Here is a 22,130-nt window from a genome sequence, read left to right as displayed (position 1 = left end):
AGGAAGGAGGACGGGGCATATCTATAAGGTAGACTATGACGTGGGGAGGGGGTGTTTTGATGATCAGGAGGCGTCACTGGGCACTGCAGGGGGGCGTCACTGGGCACCGGAGACTGAAAAAAAAGCCCCTCTGGGCACCTTGGACCCTAATTAGCATAACATAAAAATCGCTTTTATAACAAAACTACCAAACGAAAATAAGTAAAAAGAAGAGTCCTGAAAATAAGGTACTTTAGTCAACATAGCGATGGTGCCAGCTTAAAATGCTAAAAGCAGGTGACAGAATCTCTTTAAGAGTTGCATTTGAGAGATGTTGCATTTGGAAAGACCGAGGTCTGAAAAGACCTAGGACCTTAGATTTATACCACTCAGTGTTCAATCAGGTGTGACCAAGAGGGGAGGGGGTACATTTGGCCTAATCAAGGAGGACCAGATACAGGGGTGATATAGTCAATGTAAACAAATACTCAATAAATCCAGCAGGGAAAGAGACATTAATAGTTCAGACAAGACATACCAGGATTTAGAAGGAGAGATGAGAGGGATGGACAATATCAGACTGTGGAAAAGCTGGGTGTAACAAATATATATATATAGATGAAGAAAAATGGCGGCACTGGCTAAAAGAGAGAGGTACGGGTGCACGTCCCAAGGGGAATGGACTTTTTACCCCGATAAATGGATCCAGAAAAAAGAGCGGCACTCCGATGGATAAAAGCAAGTGAACCCTTTATTCACCCAGGTGGTGCAACGTTTTGGCTCCAAACATGAGCCTTCTTCAAGCAAAGATACAACTCAAATGATAGCAGTTGTATAAGAAAATCAATCAGCATACAAATCATGTGATCACACTCCACCCAGTGGGTGTGTTACAAATTGTGACATTGATGTAATAAATAAATACAGTGACACATAGGGACATTAGATAAAAGTACATATCATAAAACAAAAGACATGACTATGCATGCCATATACACCCTGTGCAGAATTATTAGGCAAATGAGTATTTTGACCACATCATCCTCTTTATGCATGTTGTCTTACTCCAAGCTGTATAGGCTCGAAAGCCTACTACCAATTAAGCATATTAGGTGATGTGCATCTCTGTAATGAGAAGGGGTGTGGTCTAATGACATCAACACCCTATATTAGGTGTGCATAATTATTAGGCAACTTCCTTTCCTTTGGCAAAATGGGTCAAAAGAAGGACTTGACAGGCTCAGAAAAGTCAAAAATAGTGAGATATCTTGCAGAGGGATGCAGCACTCTTAAAATTGCAAAGCTTCTGAAGCGTGATCATCGAACAATCAAGCGTTTCATTCAAAATAGTCAACAGGGTCGCAAGAAGCGTGTTGAAAATGAATGGGTACAGATCTGGACCAGATCTGTACCCATTCATTTTCAATGGGTCCTGAAAAAAATCGGACAGCAAAATGTCTGATTTTTTTTTCAGGACCCATTGAAAATGAATGGGTACAGATCTGGTCCAGATCTGTTCCACAAAAAAACGGAACAGATCAGGAAAGAAACAACGGACGTGTGAATGGACCCTAAAGGTTATAAACCTTTGTACGACCTTACTTTGGCCTACTCAAGACATACAAAATTGCAACTATAGTCGAGCATGGCACTTAAAGGCAATGAACATCCATCTTGACTAGAATAAATCGGATATCAATGCATATACCTATGAAAAGGCACAACAAACAGTAGGGGGCAGTATAAATACTGGGGGCACTGTAGGGGTATTATAAATCCAGGGGACATTAGGCGTTCTTATTACTACTGGGGGCTCTATAGGAGGGACTTATAGATCCGCCTTATTTCTACTAAGAGCAATATGGGGGCCTTATTACTACTGAGGGGTCTGTAGAGAGCTTTATTACCACTGGGGGAACAATAGGGGGCCTTATTTCTACTGGGGGCTCTGTGAGGGCATTATTAGTACTGGAGGGCTCTTCTACTAATGGGGGCACTCTTGGGGAGCACTATCACTGTAGGGGGCAGTATTACTAATGGTGCATTCTAGAAGGGAATTACTATTATTGGAACTATGAGGAGCACTATTACTATGGGTGCACTCATATTTCTTCAGGATAGTATTTGGGGGTATTGGGGAGCACAGCGAGCAGCAGAATAACACTGTGTGGACTCCAGGTTGGGGGATGATTATATAAAAATGTGGGGAAGCTAAAATGTCTGTGTGTCACACTCTGCAGAGACGAGGCGCGGCTGAAAGAAGTTATACGAACCTAATGGAGAAGATGATGAGAGAGAAGATGTACATCAGAGGAGACGTCAAAACAACTAAGGCCTCTTTCACACTTGCGTTGTTGGGATCCGGCATGCACTTCCGTTGCCGGAGGTGCCTGCCGGATCCGTAACAACGCAAGTGTACTGAAAGCATTTGAAGACGGAACCGTCTTCCAAATGCTTTCAGTGTTACTATGGCACCCAGGACGCTATTAAAGTCCTGGTTGCCATAGTAGGAGCGGGGAGCGGGGGAGCGGTATACTTACAGTCCGTGCGGCTCCCGGGGCGCTCCAGAGTGACGTCAAAGCGCCCCATGCGCATGGATGACGTGCCATGCGATCACGTCATCCATGCGCGTGGGGCGCCCTGACGTCACTCTGGAGCGCCCGGGGAGCCGCACGGACGGTAAGTATACCGCTCCCCCGCTCCCCACTACACTTTACCATGGCTGCCAGGACTTTAGCGTCCTGGCAGCCATGGTAACCATTCAGAAAAAGCTAAATGTTGGATCCGGCAATGCGCCGAAACGACGTTTAGCTTAAGGCCGGATCCGGATTAATGCCTTTCAATGGGCATTAATTCCGGATCCGGCCTTGCGGCAAGTGTTCAGGATTTTTGGCCGGAGCAAAAAGCGCAGCATGCTGCGGTATTTTCTCCGGCCAAAAAACGTTCCGGTCCGGAACTGAGGACATCCTGATGCATCCTGAACGGATTACTCTCCATTCAGAATGCATTAGGATAATCCTGATCAGGATTCTTCCGGCATAGAGCCCCGACAACGGAACTCTATGCCGGAAGAAAAGAACGCAAGTGTGAAAGAGCCCTAGGGTGTATCATTTTCCCGATGAAGGGGGCGTTCCGCCCTTGAAACGTAGGAACCCAGGCAGCAGCGCAGGCATCCCATATGCTGATCGGGCGATACCAGCAAAGTGAGACCTCCCGTTGTGACTCCTCACAACTATAGAACCTGCAAGACATGCGGCAGGCACCCGAGCCCTGCCCTGCAACCAGAGACAGTTTTCTGCATGATCTCGATCTAGAAGGAGAGGGAGGATCTGGCAGAGACAGCAGGACGAGCGAGGAGGGTGCACAGAGTACTGGACTTAACTGCTCCTGTATTTAAAGGGCTTTTTCTCCTGAATGAAGCGATAGATCGGTAAGTGAAAGTCGAGTTTTGGCTTCATCAGGTTCAGCTATGTTTGAAATGCGTAAGCATAAGATGGAACTTGTACTTTGTCATGAGGAACTTGTTTCCTACGATGAAAATAGACACAGGATTTTATATCCAGGAAGAGCAGGATGACTTTATTGTTAACATCGTCTTACTAGATCTGCAAGACACGGTAAGGACTTCTTATAGGAGCATGCTCCATATCTCTGCTTGTATACTGATATACCAAGTGCAACTGATGACCACCACAGTGCAATCCAGCCCTAGTCCCATAACGTCTCTCCATCCACAGGATGATGTCTCGGTTCAAAGCTGCAGCCCTGTGCAGAACGTACTTGCCGTTGGTCATTGCTGCCATATTTATTATGAGCTTCTCTTGGTACCGAAACCTATTTCAGGTGAAGATTCATCTTCTTTATTTCTCATTTATGGGGTTTATTTAAGGGAAATCCTAAAATCTGTGCTGATTCCTGTCTTTCTATATTTTTCGAGCAGTTGAAGTTCCTCGTTTCCAATGCAGAGCTCCAAATCCCCTGCATAGGTGTAAAGTTCTTTTCTTTCTGCATTTTTTTTTTTTTTACTCCCTGCCTTTTCGGGGCCATAACTTTTTTATTTTTCAGTTCACATACCCATAGGAGGTCTTGTTTTTTTGCAGGACAAGTTGCACTTTCTAATTGCAGCATTTAATATTGCATTCATGTAGTGGGGAGCTGGAAAAAATCCTGCAACAGTTTTATGGTTTTTGTTTTTACGGCTTTACTTTCATTCTCCAGGTCAATATGATTACGGTGATACCACATATGTATCGTTTTTTTCTAGTTTTAATACTGAAAAAAAACAAAAAAAATATATTTTTCATTGATACCATTCTGAGGTGTGTTTAACTTTTTAATCACTTTGTATTTAATATTTTGTGGGAGGTAAAGCAATCAAAAATGACTTTTTGCTGTATGCGATAAATATTTTTATATTTTAATAGTCCGTGCGTTTTCACATGCGGCGATGGCCATGATGTATTTTTTTTTTTATTGTGGGGAAAGGGTGGGTGATTTGAATTTTTATATTTATATTTTTCAAAAATATTAATTTTTTCCCACTTTTTTATAGTTCTTATAGGGAACTATAACAAACAGTCATCAATGCCACAGGCAGGGGCTCCATAGGAACTAGTGTGCGGCAGCCTCATATCATTCAGGAATACGGAGGCTGCCGCACAAACACTCTGGCTCCCCCAATCCTCGCTAGGGGGAGCTAGGACTCATCTGGAAGTGTGTGTGCTTCTGGTTTTTTGCGCTCCCAGGTGCCATGGGGTTAAAAGTATGCAATCAATATTATTGTCGATTGCATACATTAGTCCCAGGTCTTTGCTGTTTAAAACAGCAGGCACTCGGCGGCTATGGTGCCATCTTTAAAGTCCTGCCCAGCGGTGTACATGTATGGTGCTGGTCGAGAAGGGGTTAAAATCTGGCTTCCTGCAGCCACCATTAGAGGGAGCTCTCTGCGTACTGGTTTCAATAATTAAGAAGTATGTGGTAAGCTCTTCAGCTACCCCTAGTGGTGGCTGCAGGAAAGCTGCCTTTTAACATATAACTCTTTCTATGTCTATGCAGGTGATTTTGAGCTGTGCTCATTATTGTTAGGTGAAATGTTTGTGGACCCACTGTGCCAACTATCCAGTTTGACTTTGGGCTATTCATGAGGGCATTGTCCTGGGGGTCTCTTCACTGCAGGGGGGCCACCAGGCTGTTGCCTCTTGGAAAAATGCCAGTATAGTTAGCAGCAGACCCGCGGGGGTCAGAGACCCTGGTGCAAAGCACCAAGGGATCAGGCAATACTCATAGTCAGGAATAGGCAGAGATCTGTGAAACATTTCAAAGGTCAAGGGAGACGGCACAGTAGCAGTACAGTGAACAGGCACAGGTCAGGGGAGACGGCACAGTAGCAGTACAGTGACCAGGCACAGGGCAGGGGAGACGGCACAGTAGCAGTACAGTGAACAGGCACAGGTCAGGGGAGACGGCACAGTAGCAGTACAGTGAACAGGCACAGGTCAGGGGAGACGGCACAGTAGCAGTACAGTGAACAGGCACAGGTCAGGGGAGACGGCACAGTAGCAGTACATTGAACAGGCACAGGTCAGGGGAGACGGCACAGTAGCAGTACAGTGAACAGGCACAGGTCAGGGGAGATGGCACAGTAGCAGTACAGTGAACAGGCACAGGTCAGGGGAGATGGCACAGTAGCAGTACAGTGAACAGGCACATGTCAGGGGAGACGGCACAGTAGCAGTACAGTGAACAGGCACAGGTCAGGGGAGACGGCACAGTAGCAGTACATTGAACAGGCACAGGTCAGGGGAGATGGCACAGTAGCAGTACAGTAAACAGGCACATGTCAGGGGAGATGGCACAGTAGCAGTACAGTGAACAGGCACAGGTCAGGGGAGACGGCACAGTAGCAGTACAGTGAACAGGCACAGGTCAGGACAGGTGGCAGTGAGTCAGTATCCAGGAATCACACAACTGAGGTGAGATACAATGAACAGTGGACCCTAATTCAAAGTGGTAGTCATGAACCTCCATTGTAATAATTATAAAGATATATTACAATGTTAATCAGCAAAGAATGTTAGAAAAACAACACGTTAAGTGGTGGATTCTCACAGTAAGAGCAGATCTACCATTTGGGTACCCATTATTCAAACTCCTTGTCACAAAGCTTATGTTATTGCACCATCGATATGGTGTCCAGTTCAGAGTTTTGGCTTAGACCCGTGACTTCTTTATACACCCTAGTCTGGTTGATCTGTTGGGTCATCAATGCCTAGATATCACCCTGTTATTCATGCAAAGTAGAGTCCCAGATGGAAAAAAGTCCTACTTGAACTGGATGGCTTATATGAGCCTCAGAGACCTATAGGTTCGGCCTATGACCATAACACGGTACCCCCTTGTAAGGATAGCACAGTTACTCATGCGGGCTCGACAAGTTTAAACTCCAACAGCAGTTTACTCAGATTGCGGCAAGAAGTTACAGTCTCTCAGAGAGTGCACAAACTTGGTGGCACAGAGCTTTGTGGTAAAACACATTATTATAGCACAGAGCTTGGTGGTTACATACAATATGGTGACACAGAGCTTGGCGGTTGCACACACAATGTGGTGACACAGAGCTTGGTGGTTATACACTGTATAGTGGCACAGAGCTTGGCAGTTACACATACAGTATGGTTGCACAGAGCTTGGTGGTAAAATACATTATTATGGCACAGAGCTTGGTGGTTACATACAATATGGTGACACAGAGCTTGGCAGTTGCACACACAATGTGGTGACACAGAGCTTGGTGTTTATACACAGTTAGGTGGCACATAGCTTGGCAGTTGCACACAATATGGAGGCACAGAGCTTGCTGATTACCCACATTAAAGTGGCACAGAGCTTACTGGTGGCATACAGTAATGTGGTGCAAACTTGGTGGTTGCACATATCAACAGGGCCACCAGGCACAGTCCAGTACACACACTCAGCGAGCGTTTGCAAGGCCTAGGAGGCTGGCAGGGTATACAGTGTCTTTCCAGAGCATCAGGGTTGGCCTACCATATCTCCAAGCTGGAAGTGGTCCAGCACCACTTATGTTATTCCAGGTGGTCTCCTCTCCCAGGGCGAGTGCTTACTCCAACAGCCAAATCAATAACAACAGTCCAGGGAAGGTCCATGGTGTAGGCAGTGGTCTTACATCATCCTATCTGAGCCTGTCTTATTTGTCTAGACTATGGGAAAGATAACTGAACATCAACAGAGAAGCAAGAAAAACCATTAATAGTGCTTACAAATCCTGTCAGATTATTAAGGACCAATGAATCAGATAAGCCATCACTTTACTCCCCATCCATAGCTCAAGAGGGTGGTCATTGCACAAGTGCCACTTCTAGAGGAGCCCATGCTTAGCGATTTGAGGGTTTTGAGGTGGAGCTCAAGAAATTGTAATGGTCAGAGGTGATCAACTCCCAAGACCAAACGTGGATCATTTCTACATAGGTCTAATGAAAGCCAATTGGAAAGTCATCAAGTAGACTTGTTGCAAGCACGTTGCGTTGTATGTAGCAGATGGATGGTTATCCCTAGGAATTGTATGTGCAGGTTGACATGTATAATGGAACAACTTAATTTAAAAAATTGTAAAATGCTAATTGTTTTTGGCTACTATATATATATATGTAGATAACAGATATTTATTGTTTCACGGAACATAATCTGCAGGAGTCGTTGAAGCAGGTTTTTGAAAATTGTCTCAGACCTCCGACGGATGAAGAGCATCTTACAGAAATTAAAGAAGTGACTCCATCACCTAAGACCAAGCTCCAAGCAAAAATAGATGCAATGTATGACAAACTCGAAAAACTCATCCCCAAAGTGACATTTACACACTTCAACACAACCACAAGTGGAACGAAGAGTAAGGTGTCCCTTGTAAACCCCCAGAAAACTTACTGTGTTGGAGAAGACTTTGTGGTGAGGGTTGATATGTTTGATCACTTGGGCAACAGGAAGACATATGGAGGAGACTTCATAAGACCAAGACTCTTTTCTCCAGAACTTGGCGCTGCTGTATCTGGAATTGTTAAAGACTTCAACAATGGGTCCTACCAGGTTCTCTTTCCATTGTACTGGGCTGGGAAGGTCAAAGTCCACATCCTTTTATTCCACCCAAGTGAAGGGGTGGCCGCCTTGTGGCGAGCTAGACATTCCAGTCTAGGTGTTCTTGGTTTCGAGGGCAAATTTGAAACATTTGGTAAGGAATCTGTAAGTGAATGCGGATTTGAACTCAACAGAGTAGAAGGTAAGGAGGTCTGTGAGTACAAGGACCAACTCTACGAAGAGGCCTACTATTGCTACAAAGTTCCAAACTTTACTTGTGAAAGCCTGAGAGATATGAGAGGCTACTATCTTCCAGTATCCTATCTTACAGCTGCGGAAAGACAAATGTTTCAGAGGTACATTGTCTATTCTCTATGGTCGTTAATGGGTTCCTTACAATAGTTGGTTCTGTGTATAGTACATTGGTGGGAGGCAGAGCACAAGAATCTCAAGTCAACAGGGTTTCCACTAAACAAGGGCACCCATCTCAATATTAGTGAAGGTTGAGCTCATTGAAGCGAAGGAGAACAGGGGTCACAGCTCTTTTTTTTTCATACAGAGCTCCAAACCTCCGGCATGGGCAAAGAGCTTAATGATACAATTTTTTCTGCCTGCTTTCACCACTAGGGGGAGCTTACTGAATATAATGAACTCAATAATAAATCTATATGCAGTGAGCTCCCCCTTGTGGTGGTTGCAGGTAACCGTAGTTTATAATTTAGCTGTGCTATGTAGGCAAGGAATTTGGAGCTCTGTATCAGCAAAATAAAAAGGTGTCAGAAGCTGAACCTATCGAGAAATATAGTAAAACATAGTCGGGTCCAGGGGAGGATAATAACTTACAGATAGCTAAGGGTTTGTTACAGTTGCATCCAGTTTAGACATTGCATCCAGATTTAGATTTCATTTTTTCAACTTATCATAATTAGAACAGAAAAAGCAAATAGTAGCTTCCCTACTTGCTGATGGTTTCCAGTTGAAAATGATTTAAAGGGATTGTGTCACTTTAGCAAGAGGTATTTATCATGTAGAGAAAGTTAATACAAGGCACTTACTAATGTATTGTTATTGTCCATATTGCTTCTTTTGCTGGCTGGATTTATTTTTCTAACACTGCTCGTTTCCATGGTTACGACCACCCTGCAATCCAGCAGCGGTGGCCGTGCTGGATTGCTATAGGAAAAAATTTAGGAAAAAGTGGCAGCTTCTCTGGTGCCGGGGACCTTGGGAGCGCTCATAGGCTAGTGCTTTTTCCTATAGTGTGCATGCATGATCACTGCTGATGGATTACAGGGTGGTCGTAACCATGGAAACGAATAATGTATAATGTGATGGAAATATGAATCCAGACTAAGAAGACAGGTTGGCATTAGCAGGAGCTGCTCAAACCCACATGCAGTTGTGCATATATATAGGGGAGCAAATCCTGCACTTGTGGCCCGTTGCTAATGGCAATCCCTAGCAAAATGCATACGGTGGAGGATGCCCGCGGTGAACCACAAGTACCACAATAGACATCCTACACAAGGTAACAAGTGCGGATGTTGTAATTAATATACCAATATAACAAAACAATAACAAATACAGGTGCACTCTGCAATCTAACTAAACCCTGAAACTGATTTTAAAATTGAGAGATTAGCCAACATGTCCTACGGTGTAGAACATGTCTAAGCCCGGGCACCACGCCAAGGTTTCTCAAGTAGCCCGGGACCTAACACTCTCCTACCTGAGCCGTATGGGCGATACCAGGAGCTCCTGGAAACCTTGGCGTGGTGCCCGGGCTTAGACATGTTCTACACCGTAGGACATGTTGGCTAATCTCTCAATTTTAAAATCAGTTTCAGGGTTTAGTTAGATTGCAGAGTGCACCTGTATTTGTTATTGTTTTGTTATATTGTTATATTAATTACAACATCCGCACTTGTTACCTTGTGTAGGATGTCTATTGTGGTACTTGTGGTTCGCCGCGGGCATCCTCCACCGTATGCATTTTGCTGGGGATTGCCATTAGCAACAAGCCACAAGTGCAGGATTTGCTCCCCTATATATATGCACAACTGCATGTGGGTTTGAGCAGCTCCTGCTAATGCCAACCTGTCTTCTTAGTTTGTATATATAGATTCTTGGAGGTGTATAAACTCCAATTTAAATGTGCCTGTTTTCCATCTACAGGCTACATGTAGGTGCACCTGTGAGGCCTGGGCCATACCAGCCAGTCTTGAGTGGGACTCACAGACTCCTCCCTCCTCCCATTGCAGGCATGGCTACATGCTGGAGGTAACTGGTGAGCTGTTTGTGAGTCGGCCTTATGCTCCTGTAATTTGCCCACTGGCTCCTGGTATTGCCCATACGGCTCAGGTAGGAGAGTGTTAGGTCCCGGGCTACTTGAGAAACCTTGGCGTGGTGCCCGGGCTTAGACATGTTCTACACCGTAGGACATGTTGACTAATCTCTCAATTTTAAAATCAGTTTGAGGGTTTAGTTAGATTGCAGAGTGCACCTATGTTTGTTATTGTTTTGTTATATTGAAATATGAATCCAGCCAGCAAAGGAAGCAATATGGACAATTACAATACATTAGTAAGTGGCTTGTATTAACTTCCTCTACATAATAAATGCTATTTGCTGAAGTGAGACGACACCTTTAATGTTCACATGTAGACACTACATGAATATATGTGAAATCTTACTTTTCTTTTTTTTTTAGCCCAAATGTTGCTGTTGAAATCCCCTTAACATTCGATGCCGTAACTGTTACCAAATGTGGAAGTAAGTTTTTGTGACAGTTCATAGCTGTTTACATCACGGTCCTTTCAAAAAGTTCATAAACCTCACACAACGAACACAATGGAGGGAGGAGACGGATGCAGCTGCAGTTTCTCTCACTCGTTGGGTATATGAAACTGTATGCTGTGAGAGGGGGGGAGGGAGCAGTATGCACAGTAGATACACAAGCCCAGCTACCAAAATAGAAATTGTGATTTTTCTTAAAGGCTTTCATTTTGATCTCAGAGGATAGCGTTATCTTACTTAAAAGAGGTTTCCAGGGTTAGAAAAAGTTTGCACATGTCCAAAAACAGCGCCACCCTTGTCCGTGGGTTGTGTTAGGTATTGCAGCTCAGTTTACCCAATCTAGAGACATAATCTGGGTCACTGTAGAGAATGCAGATGGTGGCTTCATTTCTATTCAAACCCTTACGTGTGGGTTCCAGCATAAAATAAACCTACAATCCCGTGTACTGTGGACTGTGATGAAGCAGCGCCATCCTGTGATATCTACACACTCCCCAGTTTTAGGATATCTTCCCCCAATTTAGAATCAATCCCCCCAGGCCTGTTGAGGAGACTGCCAGTCGTACTAGACAAGGGTCTCCATGAGATTTTGTTGACCAGCCGGATACAAGGTTTTGCTGTGCTGCTATAAGACTTCAGGATCAGACTACACATAGGTCTGCCTACGAGCCTAGCAGCTGTATACTGTAGGAGATTTATTGGTCAACTCAAGATTTATTGCCGTGTTGCTTAGTTTTTAAAATTTTATATGCATTGCGGCAACTAAACAGTTGTTGCAAAAGCATACATATCCTTTTATTGTTTTGATTTACGAGGAATGATAATTCCCACTTGTGTTTTCAATGGCAGGAGTGCCGAGCTTCTTGTTATAATGCATCATTACAGTTCTCGGCTTAAGTCGAATTTAATATCAGCAGAAAACAGGATTTGCCACTAAGGAGCCAAGAATAGGTTTCTGAAACTGTCAGTTAAAGCATCTTCTCATGAACATGTCGTAAAATTAATACCGCCATCTATTAAAGACATTGTAAAGTTAATCCCGACATCTTCTGATTGACACATTACAAAATGAATACCACCATCTTCTGAACAACACATTGTAAAATTAATACCACCACCTTCTGATAAACACATTGTAAAATAAATACCGCCATCTTCTAGCGATACATTGTATAATGAATACAGGTAAAAAAGTAAATCCAGCTCACCTTTCCTTTCTACCCCCTGGTGCACGGACAGCTGCAGGTCAACCTTGGTTTTCAAAATAAGTAAGAAGGAATCCAGCACGTAAAAATTCTTTCAAGTCACTTTGGTCTTTATTTTTAGTCCTCAAAAATACATCCAGTGAACATCATACTCCCTCATCCTCTCGTTGACGCGTTTCAAACAATATAGTTCTTATTCGTAACTAAATTTTTGTGACAAATAAGAACTATATTGTTTGAAACGCGTCAACGAGAGGGTAAGGGAAGATGATGTTCATTGTTTTGTTACGAATAAGAACCATACTGCGTCAATGAGAGGGTGAGGGAAGATGATGTTCACTGGATGTATTTTTGAGGACTAAAAATAAAGACCAAAGCGACTTGAAAGAATTTTTACATGCTGGATTCCTTCTTACTTATGTTAAAATGAATACAGTCCTTTTCTGATCAACACATCATAAAATGAATACCACCATATTCTGATCGACACAATGTAAAATGAATACCGCCATCTTCTTATGGACACATTGTAAAATTGCATTTATTTTTTTGGTGGACAATTGCCACAGTATATATGACAAAATGTTTTCTGTTAATGTACACTTTGTTGTAGGCTGTTAAATAGGTGCAGTTACTTTTGCATTACATAAATGTGGCTTCCTAGTTTCCAAAAATGTGTGATCCTCCAACCAGAGCTTAAAGAGGCTACCATGAATATGTATGGATCGCTCAGCACATCACAAGGTCACCTCTGGGGGCGCTGTTGGGAATTTTCTGCTAGATTCTTCCAAACAATTACAGCTCATCACTGGGAGTTCCAGTGTGCTATGTTTAGCTTATGGCCACGGGACTCTTCTAATTGGAAGATATTGTTGAAAGTAGACAATCCCTTAAAGGGAAAAGTACTGATGATATTTTAATACTCTTGATCTTGTCTTTTTTCCAGACCTAATCGAAGCCCCAAAGCCAAAATGTCAGCCGGGGATGGGCTCTCCCTATCCCAGTGGATACTTCTACAATAACATCTGGCGTCCTGTTTATTGTAACATGACCTTCTATATGACGGAGAATGATTTCATTAAATGTCTGCAGGGGAAGAACCTCTTCCTCATTGGAGATTCCACGTTACGTCAGTTCATGATGTATTTCACCGAGGGAATCAAGAGTAAGACGTCTGGTCAAATGGTTGCCTTTACATTCATATTGTCAAATTGTGGGACATTAATAGCACAGGCTGATTTGGGGACTGGCATGCCTGACAATCTGATTGCTAGGGATACAGTTCTTAACAACCACAGTCTTTTATATGCAGTACTTAGTCACTAGTCTGTCTTTGATTATTCTTTATTTAGTTCAAGGCCAAATTGAGGTGAGGGGTATCTCCTAAAATCTTACTAATCAGATTTGTGGTTTATCTCCTACTGCCTTATTAATCAGAGTATTTGGTTTATATCCTATCGCCATATTAGTCAGATTTTTGGTTTATATCCTATTGCCTTATTAATCAGATTTTTTGTTTATATCCTACTGCCTTATTAACCCCTTCAGGACCCTGCCATTTTTCCCCTTAAAGGGAATCTATCACTAGCAATTTACCAATTTTTTTTTTCATGAATCCATGTTTAACAGAGTACCTTTTTTCCATCTGTCTTGTTCTTTTGATTGTCAGTCTTGTCATTTCTTCAAAAAATCGATTCTTATGAGATGTAAATGACGCTGTAAGGAGCCCAGAGGGGCGTTCTTCTTTCTCCACGGTGCCCAGGAACGCCCCTCTGAAGTGCCGTGCCCGGCTAAATTTGAAAACTAATAACGCCTCCAAGTTCATCTAAATCGCCTCCCAGAGGCGCGGCTAAGTGCTCAATACCCCCCCTCCTCAGCGCCGCGCTCTGCGGCAAACACCCCGATCCTCCTCTCGCCGGCATCCCAAATCCCGCGCAGGCGCAGTGCCATCACTCATCTCATCATAGCGCAGGCAATCGCCGGCACTGCGCCTGCGCGGGATTTGGGATGCCGGCGAGAGGAGGATCGGGGTGTTTGCCGCAGAGCGCGGCGCTGAGGAGGGGGGGTGTTGAGCACTTAGCAGCGCCTCTGGGAGGCGATTTAGATGAACTTGGAGGCGTTATTAGTTTTCAAATTTAGCCGGGCACGGCACTTCAGAGGGGCGTTCCTGGGCACCGTGGAGAAAGAAGAACGCCCCTCTGGGCTCCTTACAGCGTCATTTACATCTCATAAGAATTGATTTTTTGAAGGAATGACAAGACTGACAATCAAAAGAATGAGACAGATGGAAAAAAGGTACTCTGTTAAACATGGATTCATGAAAAAAAAAATTGGGTAAATTGCTAGTGACAGATTCCCTTTAAGGACCAGGCCATTTTGTATCAAATCTGACATGTATCACTTTATGTGGTAATAGCTTTAAAACGCTTTTACTTATCCAGGCCATTCTGAGACTGTTTTCTCGTCACATAATGTACTTCATGACAGTGAGTCCAAAAAATGTCATTTTTATTTATAAAAAAATACCAAATTGACAAAATATTTAGAAAAATTAGCAAATTATCAAATTTCAATTTCTCTACTTTTATAATAGATAGTAATAACTCCAAAAATAGTTATTACTTTACATTCCCCATATGTCTACTTAATGTTTGGATCATTTTGAAAATGACATTTAATTTTTTTGGGACATTAGAAGGCTTAGAAGTTTAGAAGCAAATCTTTAAATTTTTAAGAACATTTCCAAACCCCAATTTTTTAAGGACCAGTTCAGTTATAAAGTCACTTTCTGGGGCTTACATATTAAAACCACCCGTAAATCACCCCATTTTAAAAACTACACCCCTCAAGGTATTCAAAACTGATTTTACAAACTTGGTTAACCCTTTAGGTGCCCCACGAGAATTACCGGTAAATAAAAATGGGAATGAAAATTTTAAATTTCACATTTTTTTTTAGCAGATTTTAAATTTTAATCTATTTTTTTCTGCAACACATCAAGGGTTAACAGCCAATCAAAACTCAAAATCTATTACCCTGAATCAGTATTTTACAGAAACACCCCATACGTGCTCAAAAACTGATGTATGGGCTCACAGCAGGCTTCAGAGTGGAAGGAGCACCATATGGCTTTTGGAGAGCGGATTTAGCTGGAATGGTAATTGGGAGCTATGTCGCATATGAAGACACCCTGAGGTGGCCTGAGAGTGGAAACCCCCAAAAAGGGACCCCATTCCGGAAACTACACCTCTCAAGGAATATTTCAAAGTGTGTAGTAAGCACTTTGACTCATCAGGCATTTCACAGAATTTGGAAACGCTTGGCTGTGAAAATTAAAAATGAAATTTTTTTTCAGAAAAAAGTTGCTTTAAACCCACGTTTTTCACTTTCACAAGGGGAAACAGGACAAAATGCACCCCACATTTTGATCCCCATTTCCCACCAAATAAACCAACACCCCATATGTGCTCAAAAAATGATGTATGGATGCATGGCAGGGTTTAAAAGGCAAGTAGCGCCATAGGGCTTTTGGAGGACATATTTTGCAGGTTTGGCTTCTGGGAGCTATGTCGCATATAAATACACCCTGAGGTACCCCTAGAGTGGAAACCCCCAAAAAGTGACCCCATTCTGGAAACTACACCCCTCAAGGAATATTTCAAGATGTGTAGTGAGCACTTTGACCCATCAGGCGCTTCCCAGAATTAGGAAATGCTTGGCTGTGAAAATGAAAAATAACAATTTTTTCCAGAATAAGTTGCTTTACACCCACATTTTTCACTTTCACAAGGGGTAACAGGACAAAATGCACATTTTGATCCCCATTTCCCCCCGAATACACCAACACCCCATATGTGCTCAAAAAATTATGTCTGGGCGCATGGCAGGGCTCTAGAATCAAACAGCTAAATATGGATTTTGCTGACGTGAATTGGCAGACATGAATTTTAGGTGCCATGTCGCAATAAATAAATTCCTGAGGTCCCCAGAAATAATAAAACACCAACAAGTGACCCAATTTCGGAAAGAGCACCCCCATACGAACATTTTAAGTGGTAGAAAGGGTTCTTTTCAGCAAACAGGTGTCTCACAGAAGACATAAATACTTGGAAAGCATTTCTAAGCACATATTTGTGAAAAAAAAGAAAAATTACTAGCAGACCCCAATTTTTCCCCCACAAGGGGCTAAAGGAGAAAATGCACCCCAGGTTGTGTTCACCATTTTCTCCCCATTCAGAAAACACCCCATGAATTTTAGGTGCCATGTCGCATTTAAAAAATTCCTGAAATTAAAAACCCCAAAAAGTGACCCCATTTTGGAAAGTGGACCCCCATACGAACATTTTAAGAGGTGGAAAGGGCACTTTTGACCTAACAGGTGTTTCATATGATGATGTAGTGGTTGGTGAAAAGTGGATATGTAAGCTATGCGGACTAAATCAGAGGTATAAGGTTGTAAAATTACAGTGTGCATAAAGGATGAAATTAACACTCCATGGATGTGTGGTAGATTCTAAAACACTCCTGCATGCCCAGGCCAGGCTTTTCAGGTCAGGTTTCGCTGTGGTAAATGGTGTCTTTTCTTATCCTTTTCTTATCTTTTTTGGGTCCTTCCCTTCCTTGCTGTCTGGGGGACTTGACCTGGAAAATGTTGCCCTGGTACGACTCGGGCACCATGACTTCCAGAAGTACTTGGACCCTCCTCGGCCTGGTTTTGAAAAATTAGGGCCTTGATAACCACCTCTTGGAACTGGAGAAAAGTTCCTGTGTGGCCTACAGATTGAAATAGCATTTACGCATTGTACATTGCCACCTGTACAATGTGTACGGCCAGCTTTTTGTACCACACTTTTGTTTTTCGTGTGGCACTGTAGGGCTTCAGAACTTGATCTGAAAGATCCACCCCTCCCATGTGCTTATTGTAGTCCAGGATGCAAACTGGTTTGGGGACAGTGGTAGTGGTACCTTGCACATGAGCAGGGGAGCTGGTATTTGTGTGAACGGTGGTCAGTAAAAGGACATCCCTCTTGTCCTTGTACTTAACCGCCAGCATGTTCTCATGGAGGAGAGCCCTGCTTTCACCCATTCTCTGTGGTTGCCCTACCAAGAATCTAGAGAGGCCTCTCAGATTTTTGCGCACTGTGCCGCAAGCCACAGTACTTCTGGCAGTTAGGGACCTGAATAGGGGTATGCTGGTATAATAGTTATCCACATAGAGGTAGTAACCCCTATCCATCAGTGGGTGCAGCAAGTCCCACACAATGTTTCCGTTAACTCCTAGGATGGGGGGGCATTCTGTGGGTTCTCTGCAGGAATCTTTCCCCTCATCGACGCGCGGAACTTGTGGGTGTACCCGGAGCTACTTTAAAAAAGTTTGTAAATTTTTATGCCATACCTTGCCCATTTGCTAGGCAGGTACTGCCGGAATCTAACCCTCCCTTTGAAAAGTAACAGGGACTCATCTACACATACATTTTTATCAGGGGTGTACACCTCAGCAAACTTGGTGTTAAAGTGGTCAAGGACGGGCCTAACCTTGAACAGATGGTCAAATGTCGGGTCATTTTGGGGTGGGCACTGTGTATTGTCGTTGTAGTGTAGGAATTACCGAATTGACTCAAAACTCTTCCGGGTCATTGTCTTACTGTAAATTGGAGTCTGGTAGAAAATGTCCAAACTCCAATATTGTCTGACGTTTGGGTTCTTTACTATGCCCATATGCAGCACAAGTCCCCAAAGCTTCATAATTTCTGCTGCACTTACTGGGGTCCAACCTAGGGGTATACCATGTGGTGAGGTAGGGTTCTGAGCTATAAATTGTTGGGCGTGCAAATTGGATTGGGCCACCATTAAATTTACAAAATCTTCAGAGAAGAAGATTTTGAAAAAATCTTGTTCAGTGAAGCCCACACAGTCTATCTGTATTCCGGAGTTACCCACAAAATCAGGAATTTGGGGCTGATAATCGTCAGTGGGTGGGGTCCATATGGGGTTACTCTGGGGGACTGCCTCCGCTGCTACCCTGGGGCACCTTCTAGAGTGTCCTTCATCAGCGGGTGATGGTAATGATGAGGGGGTAGAGGAGTAGAGGAAAGTGGCATCCTCTTTTCCCTCACTGGCCGACTCAGTATCAGAGGCAAGATACGTGTATGCCTCTTCAGCTGAGTAAACTCGTTGGGACGGACGGGCCATTTTTATTTTATTGGGGTGTTTTGTATGAAATGTGTAAAACTTTATTTAGTATGGGGTGTGTATGTAGTGTTTTCACACGTGAAGGGGCTTGTTAGAAATTTGAAATATAGAGAAAAGAGTAGAAAAAAAAATAATAATAATTGCTGGATGCACGCACAAACCTACACTAACACTACCTAACTAAAATAGATTTCTATATATATGTATATGGAGATTTATATATATATATATAGATAAAACTAACTACAGAAAAAAAAAAAAAAATGTGCACAGTAAACTGAGCAGACCGGTCAGAAAAAGGGATGTTTCTGATCAGCGCTCAACATTTGCAGGACGTCCACACGCACACAGATATTACGTGCGTGCAAAAATCTACTCTAACACTACCTAACTAAAATTGTTTTCTATCTAACACTAAAAGTACTTTTTACACCTCAAAAAAAAAAAAAAAAACTGAGCACAAAAGCGACCAGTAAAAAAAATGGTACTTATTGGTGCTCAGGGCTGCAGAACGCACGCAAGCGGACTTTGGTGCAGACACTGCAATATAAAAATTTACTGCAGATACAAAAATAGAACACTAGCTAAAAATTAACATATATATATATATGATTCTAACTACTTACTTCTTTAAAAAAAAAAAGGGAACAGATGAAAAAAAAATATATCTGCGGCAATAAAAAGAGCCCTGGTGCTGAGCAGTGAAGTACGGACTGATCAGCACTTGGCATTCACAGCTCGCACACAGAAAAAGTGGTGCAGAGCAGGAAAAAAAGTGATAAAAGTGACAAAAAAATTCAAAATTTCTTCACCGCAGGCAAAATAGGACGGGGAGGGGGGGGGGGGGGGGGAGAAGGAGCATAGGGACAGGGATTAGGGCTTGGGAAGGGGGGTGGATTAGGGATCCGGAACTTCTGATGCAGAAAAAATAAATAAATCACTGCAGCAGATGTTCCGGATGTTCTTCGTCTTCTTCTATACAGGAGTAGTAAAGGCAGTATAAGCTGTGGTAGAACCACAAATCCCAGCAGATCGAGCACAGAGAAGCATAGAACCTCTAAGCATGCAGTCACCAGCTAGAATGGCTGCATGCAGGGAGGTTCTGCCCTTTCCTGTGCAGCTATAGCACTGCCATTGGCTGGAGCGTTGTTACAGCCAATCGCAGCGCTGGCGGGGACTCCAAACACTGGTGTCCCCTGCCTCACCTCGGAAGTGACCGGTGCTGACGAGTTCAGCAGCGGCCACCTTCCCCTGACCTCCCCCCGCCCGCAGCTTACATGTGCTTCTGGGGCTGCGATGTGCCGGTCTTCACTGATCGGCCAATCGCAGAGCACGGAGCTGCAGGGGAGCCGAAATAGCCGATACTGCCCTTACCCGGCACGGCTGCCAGACGGTAAGCGCCGCTATCATGCTCCGGTCCCCCCCCCCGCGATTTTCACCCAGAGCCCGGCGGGCCTCGTGCCGTACATGTACGGCTATGGTCCTTAAGTCACGTCCGGTTGCGCCGTACATGTACGGCGCGGGTCCTCTACGGGTTAATCAGATTTTTTGTTAATATCCTACTACCTTATTAATCAGATTTTTGGTTTGTATCCTATTGCTATATTAGTCAGATTTTTGGTCTATATCCTACTGCCAAATTAGTCAGATTTTTGGTCTATCTCTTATAGTTATGTTAATTATATTTTTTGTCTATGTCTTAAAGCAATATAATCATATTTTTGATCTGTCTCCTACAGTGGTGAAATACTTCCGGTACCACAGCGGTGGATGGGCAGAGTGGCATAAAGCTCTGGAAGCTATAAATATGGAGAAAGATATGTACATTTCCTATAAAAGACATGGATTTCCATTAGAACATCCGTCATTCTACTACTTCAAGGAGGACATGTACATCAGTCGTCAGATTGACCAGAGTGCAGGGGGGAAGGGCACTATTTTTATGATTACCTTGGGGCAACACTTTAGACATTTCCCAATTAAGGTTTTCATTAAACGGGCATTCAATATCCGGAGAGCGGTGGAACATCTCTTCATCAGAAGTCCTGACACCAAGGTTATCATCAAATCGGAGAATACCAGGGAGATCTATTCTCCGGTGGAGATGCAAGGAGACCTTCATGGCTATACTCAATATTTGGTCTTGAGGGAGGTTTTCCAAGGAATAAATGTGGGATTCGTAGACGCTTGGGACATGACAGTAGCATCGGCCAATGTGGTTGTCCATCCTCCCGGATATACATTTCAAAGTATCATAAGTCTAGCTTTTAATTTTGCTTGTCCGTAATAAAACAAGAGAAAGGAAAACCATTGGTCATGTCTTCTTTTAGAAGGTCCAAGGCCCCAATGCAAAACATCTAGACATTCTACCTCCATCTACCATGTACTATTTATAACAGTGGCTTCTCTTTTATGTGGCAACTATGACCTCAGTATACACACATTTTAAGAGATACATGGTCTTGTTTCAGAAGATGAAGAAAGTGTCACGTGACCCATCTTGGTGAATGTCGGAGGAGGGGGGTTTATACATTTTATGTTATGTGGTAGTTACAAAGGTGCCCCCTAGTTCAATGTTATTAGTAACAACAGCACCAGGCAAACCAGGGTCCGTTGGTTTTTGGTGGCCCATAAGGAACTGGATAACCATGTTTGAGGGACCAATGGGTCACCCAATGTCCCATCATACATAGATAATTTGGCACTAGTCGCCGATTGTTGCTCGTTTACAGTGCCTTTCATATGGCATGATGCAACATAAATGTGGAGTGCATGATCGTTATGATGATCATTCATTGCACATTCACTTTGGATATTGTTGGCGGCACATCCCTGATTACACGGGGCGGCCTGCTGCTGCCACATAAATGGTGCGACACCTTTGAATGGGGCAATTATAGGGAACTTTAGTAGGAAGTGGGCCGATCCGTGCCCAGTGTAAGAGGGCCCATGGGATCGTAAACGCTGCAAATTTGCATACGGAAAGTCCACAGTGTTTTACAGGACCGGCAAAGTGGACGAAAATTTTAAGAAAAATTCTTTAGCGTTAATTTCACCGGTGGATCTTAAACCCATAGACTATTGATTGATTCTGCAGATTTTCACCTTTGCGATGCAGAGAGAAAAATCCAAAGGCTGCAGACATAACGTATCTGGCTTAGGGGAGCACCTAGCCTTTCTGCTGCCTGAGGCAAAAACTGAAACGGCGCCCCCCGTCCCCCAATGTCAATTTCTTAACCTAACCCCTTTGCCACAATGAAAGCGCTCATTGCCCATGGCCCTTCTGCTGCCCCCCTCTTGTCCCTTCCTGGTGCTGCCTGAGGTGATCGCCTTACCTCGCCTCATTGCTGGTGCACCCCTGATCTGGCTCCCCCATGTGATCTCTACAGCCAGTCACTGGCCTCAGCAGTCACCTGGGGTAGACGGGGACAGTATCGGTGCAGAGAGACCAGGGTCCCGTGATGATGACTACCCCATATGATCACCCAGCCGGAATCTGACTATTCTTCTCCTCCCATCCCATTGATTTCCACCCAGCACACAGCCGCCCACCAGCTAGTGCTACCTATGTAATTATAAGATTCATACATCACGCTTTATCATCATGGTCTCCATTATCAACAGATACACAAGAAATGAAAAGATGCAGTATATAACCCAAGTCCATGAGATCAACATAGACAAGTACCAACAAAGCTGAAGCTAATACAATAACAGTTTACACTGACATACCTGCGTTAAGATGAATCCACCAGTATGATGTTTATGCATACTGGGCACCAAATAATGTGGAGACAAGCGCCATTTTACCTCTGCCATGAGGGGTGGGAGGTGTAACATCCACATGGTGCCAGTAACAAAGGTTACTAGCAG

The 22,130-nt window shown here is 43.5% G+C and overlaps 1 protein-coding gene across 4 annotated transcripts; it reads left to right on the top strand.

The window, feature by feature from the left end:
* Positions 1–3,176: 3,176 nt before the first annotated feature.
* Positions 3,177–20,550, top strand: LOC121008590 (NXPE family member 2-like). Of its 4 annotated transcripts, XM_040441228.1 has the most exons (7): positions 3,177–3,419; positions 3,583–3,596; positions 3,717–3,822; positions 7,687–8,420; positions 10,775–10,836; positions 13,012–13,230; positions 19,997–20,550. In XM_040441228.1, exons 3-7 carry the CDS (start codon positions 3,718–3,720, stop codon positions 20,542–20,544), a joined length of 1,668 nt encoding a protein of 555 aa, XP_040297162.1. In that variant the 5' UTR covers positions 3,177–3,419; positions 3,583–3,596; position 3,717; the 3' UTR covers positions 20,545–20,550. The 4 variants fall into 4 exon arrangements, with proteins under 4 accessions (XP_040297162.1, XP_040297160.1, XP_040297163.1 ...); XM_040441226.1 differs by lacking the exon at positions 3,583–3,596 and having other exon boundaries at positions 3,177–3,409; XM_040441227.1 differs by lacking the exon at positions 3,177–3,419 and having other exon boundaries at positions 3,421–3,596.
* Positions 20,551–22,130: the final 1,580 nt, after the last annotated feature.

Source organism: Bufo bufo, chromosome 7 (assembly GCF_905171765.1).
Source record: "Bufo bufo chromosome 7, aBufBuf1.1, whole genome shotgun sequence".
Lineage (NCBI taxonomy): Eukaryota > Metazoa > Chordata > Amphibia > Anura > Bufonidae > Bufo > Bufo bufo.
Note: the sequence above shows the minus strand (reverse complement) of the source record. Positions and strands in the feature narration are given on the sequence as shown.